This window comes from Clupea harengus, chromosome 1 (genome assembly GCF_900700415.2).
Source record: "Clupea harengus chromosome 1, Ch_v2.0.2, whole genome shotgun sequence".
Taxonomy (NCBI): Eukaryota; Metazoa; Chordata; class Actinopteri; order Clupeiformes; family Clupeidae; genus Clupea; species Clupea harengus.
The window spans coordinates 5,713,210-5,723,209 of NC_045152.1; the positions used below are offsets into that span (position 1 = coordinate 5,713,210).

The 10,000-nt window shown below is 46.7% G+C and overlaps 1 protein-coding gene across 1 annotated transcript in view; it reads right to left on the reverse strand.

Annotated features, from left to right (window-relative positions):
• Positions 1–10,000, reverse strand: part of xylt1 (xylosyltransferase I) — an 89,585-nt gene that overhangs the window by 21,268 nt on the left and 58,317 nt on the right. Inside the window, exon 4 of the mRNA XM_031565578.2 lies at positions 6,913–7,115. Within this exon, the coding sequence (XP_031421438.1) occupies positions 6,913–7,115 (203 nt within the window). The remainder of the gene's footprint in view (positions 1–6,912; positions 7,116–10,000) is intronic.

Below are 10,000 nucleotides of genomic sequence, written 5' to 3' on the forward strand. Positions count from 1 at the left end.
AGAGAGAGAGATGGGTAGTGAAGGTGTGTGTGTGTGTGTGTGTGTGTTAGTTAGGTGGATGTGGATGTTTGGGTTTGTGTGTGTGTGTTCGAGCCGATATATATGAATATGTGAGTGTGTGTGTGTGAACAGGGATCACCAGGAGAGGGAGCTGGAGAGACTGTGACCTTAACAAGAGCAGCGAGGGGGGCGGGGGTAGATGACAGGGACAAGGATGCCATGCACCCTCTCTCTCTCTCTCTCTCTCTCTCTCTCTCTCTCTGTCTTCTGGTCGTCTTGCTCTCTCTCTCTCTCTCCTCATACTCTCACTTGCAGTCCTCCCTCCTCTCTCCCTCCTCTCTCTTTCGCTCTCTCTCTCTCTCCCTCTGTCTCTGAATGAGCCATAAAACTGCTGCATTGACTTCTAACAGGCAGAGAGAATGGGGAGTGAAGGGGAGAAGGAGAGTGATGGCGCGAGGATAAAGGGTTGAAAAGAGCGCGCCTCGCCCTGACAAAGCTGCGGTGTAATGTATCCCTCCCTGCCGCCCCCAGCGCTCCAGACCCCTGCAGAGGGGCAGCAGGGTGGGGGTGGGGGTGGGGATGGGGGAGGGGGTGGGGGTCTTTGTGTTGCCCTTTCAGGCCCAGCCATGCAGAAGGCTAAGCAACATGAGGGAATTAAGACGCAAAAAAAAAAAATAAGCTGGGGATTCTTGAGCCCGCAGACAAACACACACACACACACACACACACACACACACACACACAAACACACAAACACACACACGCAAGCAATGTGCACACACACACATACTCATTTGCATGTTAACGCATGTAAACATGCGCATGTGCAGCCACACACACACAGACACAAGCATGCATGCATACACATGCACTTCAGGATACGTGGCGCATCAGCACATCATTTTTGCAAATGTGATTTGTTCTGACATACAAGCTAATTAGCCTTGTTTTATCGCGGTAGCATATTCTCTATTTAACCCTCATTTAACCCTTTAACAAAAATATTTTCTTTCATCTTAAACTCACAAGGATTCATGACATCCTTCACCCTACCTTCTTGAATGGATAAAATATAGTAAGATGAATTAAGTATTTTCACAAATAATTTAACATTGTTGCATTTGTTGTGTCTCTGGTCAAAAATGGCTGGGCCTTTAAAATGAATGTCCAAGACTGTAATACTTAAGAGTTTTATGAGTGAAAATAAATGGTAAAATTGTCACATTTAATGCAGTCAGCTAGGTGTTGATATGAATGGGTGTGCATTTTCATCATACATCAGATGAAAGCCTAAGTCTAATTATGTTGTCATTTTTTATTACGTATATTTTATGCAAATTTTAAATGTGTGTTGTTAATTGTTACATATAATTAGATTTGCACTAGTTGTATGCATTCGAAAATATTTTGTAAATTTCCCTAAAACTGAATGTTACGACCTCATTAAAAGTCGCCATTGTGCTTGCTCTAAGGGGGTTCAGGCCCTGGACTCTGTAAAGCGCCTTGAGACAATTGTATTGTTTTGTCGCTATATAAATACAATTAAAATGAAAAAGGAGGCTTAAAAACTAGAAATTACACATAATTCATGAAGACAATTATTACTCGCATCTTTAGAAAGGTTTAAAGCTAAATCAAATGTTTACAAAAAGCATTATTAATATTTATCTCAGGCCGGTCAATTCTGACCAGAACCACAACAAGTGAAATCATGAGGGTTAAACGCGGGTTAAACTACACTTATTAGCCCCCCCACCCCCCCTCCATACAAACATTTGCACATCTCCACAGCTACTCTGGAGACTCATCACACACACACACACACACACACACACACACACACACACACACACACACACAGTGGGAGAGACCAATGGAAATCCAGCGTCCTGCGTGTAGTAACTCTCTCTATGTGGAAAGATTCTGCAGGCAGATGACTGCTCTCACTGCCCCACCAACAAGCCTCGTGTGCTGCCTACAGCTGCCCCATAGGCGCTCCGTCATGTGACTCCCTCACCTCTCCACGGCAGGCTCTCATTGGTGGAGCCCCTGTCCCTGAGAGGCGTCGGTGACCCAGTGCCGCAGGCCGCAGGCCTGCTCTCTCATGTGATGGGCAACAGGGCCCCTACTCTGGGGTCTATCTCATCTGAGTCTGGGGGGGGGGCAGCGGGACAGCCCTGTCTGGGGTCGGGGGCACTGACAGCTGGACTCGTGGGCACACGGGCCTGACTGGCACAGCCAATGACTGGCAGCTGGTGGTGGGGGATCAGGAAGAGTGATCAGGGCTGAGATGGGGATTGTGTCTGTGTGTGTTTGACATGATGTGTGTGTGAATGAGTGTATTGTGTGTGTGTGTGTGTGTGTATGTAGGTGTGAGGGTGTATGTGTGTGTGTATGAGTGTATTGTGTGTTTGTGTGTGTGTGTGTGTGTGTGTGTGTGTATGTAGGTGTGAGGGTGCATGTGTGTTTATATGAGTTATTGTGTGTGTGTGTGTGTGTGTGTGTGTGTTTGTGCATGTAGGTGTGAGGGTGTATGTGTGTGTGTGTGTGTGCGTGTATGTGTAGGTGTGAGGGTGTATGAGTGTGTTCAGTCTTTCTTTCACACGCTGCAAGTCCCTAGAGTGAGGAGTGAGGAAACCATTTTACTGTCAGGCCATTCGTGTGTGTGCATATGTGTCTCTGTGTGTGTGTGTGTGTGTGTGTGTGTGTGTGTCTGTGTGTGTGTGTTCGCATATGTGTCTCTCTGTGTGTGTGTGTGTGTGTGCATATGTGTCTCTGTGTGTGTGTATGTGCGTATGTGGCTGTGTGTGTGTGTTCGTATGTGTCTGTGTGCACATGTGGCTGTGTGTGTGTGTGTGTGTGTGTGTGTGTGTGTGTGTGTGTGTGTGTGTGTGTGTGAATAAGTGGCTGTGTGTGTGTGTGTGCGTGTGTGTGTGTGCACATCACTCACACCAAATTGAGATGAGGTCTAATATACCCAGGCCCCTTGACATCACTTCCCCTCACTCATCAGTCAGCCTGCTGCCAACACAAAGCCATCTGTCATACACACACCCCTGCACACACACACACACACACACACACACACACACACACACACTCACACACACACACACACACACACACACACAGACACACACAGACACACACTCAAACATTGGAACATACACACACACAAACACACACAGCGCAATACACACCCCTATGTACAAACACACACACTGCAATACCCCAACACATTAACCCACACAAGCACACACTCGAATTCACACTCCTTTACAGAAACAAGCTGAACTTTCCACTTTCCTGCCTAAACTTTGACGCTCCGCTGACTTAAGTTTTTCAGAGGTAGAGACAGAAATTGAGATACACTGCGTGACAGTGAGAGTCAGAGAGAGAAAGAGAGAGAGAACAGGAGTGAGCGAAAAAAAGAGACATAGAGGTGGGAGGGAAGGAAAGCTGGCATCGACGTGTAAAGGCCAAAAATGGTTTAGAGCGAACGACAAAAATACGAAGAATCGAAGATGACTCAAGGAAAAGGAATGCAGAGGAGAACAACGTTAAGGGGGATGATGGAATGAGTCAAAGAAAGCGAAACGACGAGGCAGAGAGCGGAGTCCAGAGTGCTGGCGCAGGGTAATGACTAGACGAGACTAGCCTGCCGGGCCGAGCCGACCGCAGGAGAGAGTTCAATCAGCGCTCCATTTCCCCTCTCATTACACTGCGGCGGGCACGGTGTCGATCGCCACGGACGCTAACTTTAACTCGCCAATGAGAGGGAGCACTCAGCCAGCCTCTCACCCAAACTTTCAGAGACCTCTCTGACCTCTATCTCTCTCTCTCTCTCTCTGAAAGTTGACACATGCACACACACACGCATACACACACACACACACACACGCACACATACACACACACACACACAAACACACAGTAGCTACCACAAAAAAATAGATAAAGACAGTGCCGGTTTGGGGGTGGGGGGTGGAGTCCGTATATCCCTGTACACACTGGTGGACCGTTTTAAGAGCACACCTGACGCCTTGCGAGATGAAAAGGAATATTCCCCCCCTTTCCCTCCCTCCTCCACCTCTCCTTCTCCCTGCGTCCCTCTCTCTCTCTCCCCTTTGATGTCCCAGTCAAAAGGAGCTTTGGCTTAAAGCAAAGTTGTCCCGACCAGCGCCGAGGTGGCGAGTGTTTCTGGCTGATAGGGGGACAGGATTAACCTTCAGCCGTGAGGTAGTGGGACAGGCCAAAGATTCATCGCACAGCCCTATTGATCCCCCCCAAACACACACACACACACACACACACACACTTCCAGCACTCTGTTTTCACACTGGGGCTGAAATGACATGGCGGCTGTATTGATTTTTGCCCGGGGGAAAGCAAGGGTTAGCCAGAACATTACGGCTCCCCTAATTATGGAGCAGACAGTTATTCCTGCTAATGACATTTATTCCTCGTGAATCCTCAAAATATTGACCCCCTGGGTCGGCCATATCTGCAGCTTTTTCTTTTTTTACCATCCAGCAAAGGCAAGTCTACCTATGGCTATCAGCTTTAGCAGAAGATTAAATATCTCTCCCCAAGCTTTTACAGTCCTTTAATTTATTATTTACATTGTGCATATGGCATGGGGATAAAGTTTCAGTTTGATTATCTTCACCCATAAAACATGACAGACTATTTCCCCGCTAACACACTGCACAACTGTGTTGTGTTCTAAACAACATCAGTTAAATAAAGTGCTCCAATAGCGATTTAATTTCCTTTTCAATATTCCTCCCGTGGGAGCACTCAAAAACACAAACAAAAACACACACAACACACATCTAGCTACCATACCAGCTGCTGGCTTCCTTGGCCCGTTGTTGGTGAAATAACTGCTTTAGTCTGTTTTGCGTCGACTACAGACACTCAATCTTATTGGATGGCTTTCCTTCCTTACCGTCAACCTGTGAGATCTCAATTCACTTGACATTACAACCGCCATCAATTGTTCTGGGGTCAATTAAGTGTGTTCCCTCGGAACTCTAAGTCCCTAAGCTAAGTCTGATGCGGATTACATTTGTCTGACTCTGCTGCTGTCTAACAGGCAGGAAATGCACCAGTCGGTGGCCAGCTGAATCGGCTAAATGATCAATGGCCCGGGATGCTCAGTCCTCCTGGAAAACAAGGAGGAATAAAACCGCTGCGCATCACATTAGCGCATGAAAAAGAAAGTCGATGAAAAAGAAAGAAATCACCAAACAGATCTCAACAGATTAAAAACAGAGCTGGTGAGAGGGAACAATAAGGTGGAATGTTCCTGTCTCTAACTCTTAAAACACTGCTGTCTACATCAAACAACAACAACAATAACAAGAACAAGAACACACCAGGGGTACGTTCGTCGTAGGATTGAAGCTAAGTTAATCAATTGGCCTTTTAGCCCGTTAAGATTAGCGAGCTGATTGAGAACAGCAAATATCGGTTCGTTAACGGCTGATCCGCATCCTAATCATGTGGTTAATTTCAACCAGGCTAAAGTTATCATGGCATTTGCGCGTGCACGTCCTACTTCAAAAGGCAGGAAAGGTCGATCACCAAAACCATGATTTTCTAACGGTATAATGGTTCTAAACTCAAAGAAAAGGGCTCTTTTTTTCTCCGCTGGCGAGTAGGAGATGAACATGAACGCTTATGAAGAATACAAGACCATAATCATGGCAAAATTCAACACCACCACCGCTGTGAGAGCAAGGTGTGTTGGGATGTTTATAGGGTGATATCTATGTATGAATACCTGACGGCAAGTGTCCACTGGTACAGCGGTTTCCTCTACCGGTTTGAATCTGCATGGTTGCTAGTTCAAATCCCCTCACGTCCTTCCTCGATGTAGTTTTACATTTCCTTGGAAGTCGCTTTGAATAAAAGCGTCTGTTAAATGACTAAATGTATTAATAACAAATGCAATAAATTGAAGCAGTGAAAATGAATTGTCTGTATTTCTCTCTATTCTTATCATGAGTCCACCTTAATCATTTTCTACAATAATGATATGCTATGGTGTACTAATAACACTCATATAATTATGAGTGCTTTGTTCTCCGCATCACCGACACTACAAAAATGTACCACTTGCAAAAAAGCGCAAGACAGTCAATGTTCGACTGTGGTGTTTGCAATAAATGACTCGAGAAGGTCTTGTAAATTAATGATTCCTTGTCGGCTGAATCGGTAGCGCTCATACAAGAATAATGGATCTTGGCGATCGCAAAGAACTCTCTCCCTCCGCTAATCTAACTCTAATATCAGTCCTTGGTCAATGGGATCCCTCCTTTTTCCGGGGGTGTGGCAAGCTTATCCAGCTACACTTAAGTTAGCCTGCCCTGGAGCAGGTTAGTGCTAATCGATATGTAACTATGGTGATTTTTCAAAAGTTGCTTCCACGAACCAAAAAGAGGGGCGTTTTTTATCTTAGCCTGAAAATTTGCTCGCTAAACCGCTTAGCGAGCTACGACGAATACCCCCCAGCAGTGACAGGTCCACAAACCAAAATAACAGTCAACAAACAGCCCTGGTCAGACAGTGTGCAACCTGGTCAGTCTGCTGTGGTGTGGTGGTGTGGTGCTGTGGTGGTGTGGTGGTATAGTGGGGTGCAGTGGTGCGGTGCGGTGCGGTGTGGTGCGGTGTGTGGTACTGTGGTGGTGTGGTGCCTGAGTGTGGTGCTTGGGTGTAGTGTGGTGGTGTTTGGTGGTGTGTGGTGCTGTGGGGTGGTGCTGTGGTGTGGTGCTGTGGGGTGGTGTGGTGTGTGGTGCTGTGGTGTGGTGCTGTGGTGTGGTGGTGTGGTGCTGTGGTGTGGTGCTGTGGTGTGGTGCTGTGGTGGGGTGATGTGGTGGTGTGGTGTAGTGTGGTGGTGTGTCTGACCTGATGGGGTAATCGGCAGCGCTGAGGTTGATGAAGAAGTCCCAGGGCCAGTCCTTCATGGCCAGCAGGTCCGCCATGGCCCGCAGGTACATGGTGAGCAGGCTGGCGCCGCCCCAGATGGTGGACATGCGCCAGGTAGTGATGCGCACGTTGGGGAACTGGCTGGCCAGCGCCACCATCTCTCTGTGCAGGAAGTTGGAGCGCTGAGGAGAGCAGAGACAGAGAGAGTGAGGATGTGTGTGTGTGTGTGTGAGAGAGAGAGAGAGAGAGAGAGTGCGCGAGAGCGAGACGAGAACATGAGCTAGAAAGTCCTTTTACTTCTATATTTGTAGTGGCTGGAGTTTCACAGAAATCATGAGAATGATTTGGTGGCAGCCTTTCATTAAAGGACTGAGTTCTCAAGCTGTTTAGAACGGTTCCTTAAATCAGATCTCCCCGATATCAATCTGGCATCTGACATCCACTCCACCTACCTAAACAATGCCACCCAATCTGAGCTGATCCTGAAGGTTATGAGATCAGTGTTTGCCTTGCTGGGTTTAATAATGAGTGTGATATTGCCTTTCTCATACTCTCCTTATCCTCGAGGGGGGGGGGAGCCATGCACCCCATGGCAGCAGAGGGGGAGTTATGAAAGAGGTTCCTCTGCACAGACAAGCAAATGAAACAATTCAACTCTTCTTTAATTACAAGAGAGAGTGAACTGCAGATGGGCCTTCGAACGTAAATCACTCTCATAACTTTGAGTTAGTGTGGTTTAATGATAGCTCTTTTTCTCTGCTATTAGTATGAATGCGGTGTACGCCACACCGAAAGTCCTTTAGCAAAGAACAAAGAAATAAAATAGAAATGCTCCATTTCCGGTGAAAAATCATTTTCTTGGCATGTATAAAAAAAAACGTTAACGCTATCAGTTACAGTTGGCAAAGACAATTTCTCTGGAATGTTCACAACAACAAACCAGCACCAGTAAAGCTATCATACCGCAGTAACAGTGAAACTGAACGACTGTGTTTCAAGTATAACATTTCAAAATGTAATATTGCAGAGCACAGTCAGTTCTGCTATCCGAACTCTGTCTCCCACAGTGAAAACGGCCCACATGCTGCTCTGGGTAAGCAAGCCCCCGCCATATTCCTTTGTTATAAAGCTCATAATGACAGCCTTCATTCTTTTCTACGGCCCTCAAATGCCGCACACGCTCTCTTCACCACCACGCCTTCGTCTTCAAGCCTGAGCCACTCTCAGCTCAAATCAACCGCAGACACCCTAGCGTGTCAGATATCCCTTTTCATATCCCAGGGCTACGTTTTGATGCCAGACACCTAAACCTGAACGACTGGCACCTCTCCACACAGACTTCAATTACGACATTAGTCACCATTTTAAATCCTCGCCGCTCCATAATCTTCCGACTGCCCGATTTACTGGATGAATTTCTGTGCAAGCTAAACTTACAATGACCCGAGTTTTGCTCTCTGAGCATAACTATGATGACACCCCAAATGTTGAGCTCTCTGAGCATAACTATGATGACACCCCAAATGTTGAGCTGTCGGAGCATAACTATGATGACACCCCAAATGTTGAGCTGTCGGAGCATAACTATGATGACACCCCAAATGTTCAGCTGTCGGAGCATAACTATGATGACACCCCAAATGTTGAGCTGTCGGAGCATAACTATGATGACACCCCAAATGTTCAGCTCTCTGAGCATAACTATGATGACACCCCAAATGTTGAGCTGTCGGAGCATAACTATGATGACACCCCAAATGTTGAGCTGTCGGAGCATAACTATGATGACACCCCAAATGTTGAGCTGTCGGAGCATAACTATGATGACACCCCAAATGTTGAGCTGTCGGAGCATAACTATGATGACACCCCAAATGTTGAGCTCTCGGAGCATAACTATGATGACACCCCAAATGTTCAGCTCTCGGAGCATAACTATGATGACACCCCAAATGTTGAGCTGTCGGAGCATAACTATGATGACACCCCAAATGTTGAGCTGTCGGAGCATAACTATGATGACACCCCAAACTGTGTTTACGCCAGGTCTACTGTCTGAGCCCTGTACTTTCCTGTGGCCCCAGGTACAGTACATCTGCAGGAGCAGGATGAGTACACATACACACACACACATACATACACACACATACATACACACACACACACACACACACACACACATACACACATACACACATACATACACACACACACACATACATACACACACAGCGCCTCAGAGAGTTTGCATTCTGGGCATGTCGGGAGGCTTTCATTCTCCTCTGTATGTTGCACAACTTCTCTTTGTATGTGTGTGTGTGTGTGTGTGTGTGTGTGTGTGTCTGTCTGTGTGTGCCTGTGTGTGTGTCTGCGTGTGTGTGTGTGTGTGTGTGTGTGTGTGTGTGAGGACCCATTTGGAACATTTAGCCTCTCCCCTCCCCCACCATTTAACACTTAACTACAAAACAGTGTAATGGAGGGAGGGGGAGTGTGTGTGTGTGTGTGTGTGTGTGTGTGTGTGTGTGTTAGGGGCTGGGGGGCGGAGGAGAACAGAGGGAAAGAAAAGAGGAGGAGGAAAGGCATGAGGCGATCCCTCCCTGTAGATGAAATGATTGAACACTGGTCATTCATCACGCTCTTTCACAATGACAACACTGCAGGTTTGCCTACCCTGCTTTTAGCCTTTGAAAAAGGCAAACATTATGTGTCTCACTCTGTTCCATAACCAGGAGGTTTACATGAAGTTCATGTTTGACACACACATTCAGAGGGGAGAGGGTGTGTATGTGTGTGTGTGTGTGTGTGTGTGTGTGTGTGTTGTGTAAGTACACATAAATAAATAAAATAAAGAAAGGTTGTCCAGGTGCCTCCTGTCATAGAGAGGTGCTGCTTCACACACAAACACACACACACACACATACACACACACACACACACACACACACACACACACACACACACACACACACACACACACACACACACACACAGAAACACACACATAAACACACTGTCTCTTTATCTCTGTCTTATTCTCTCCTCTCACCTCTTTTCATTTCCTGTCTCT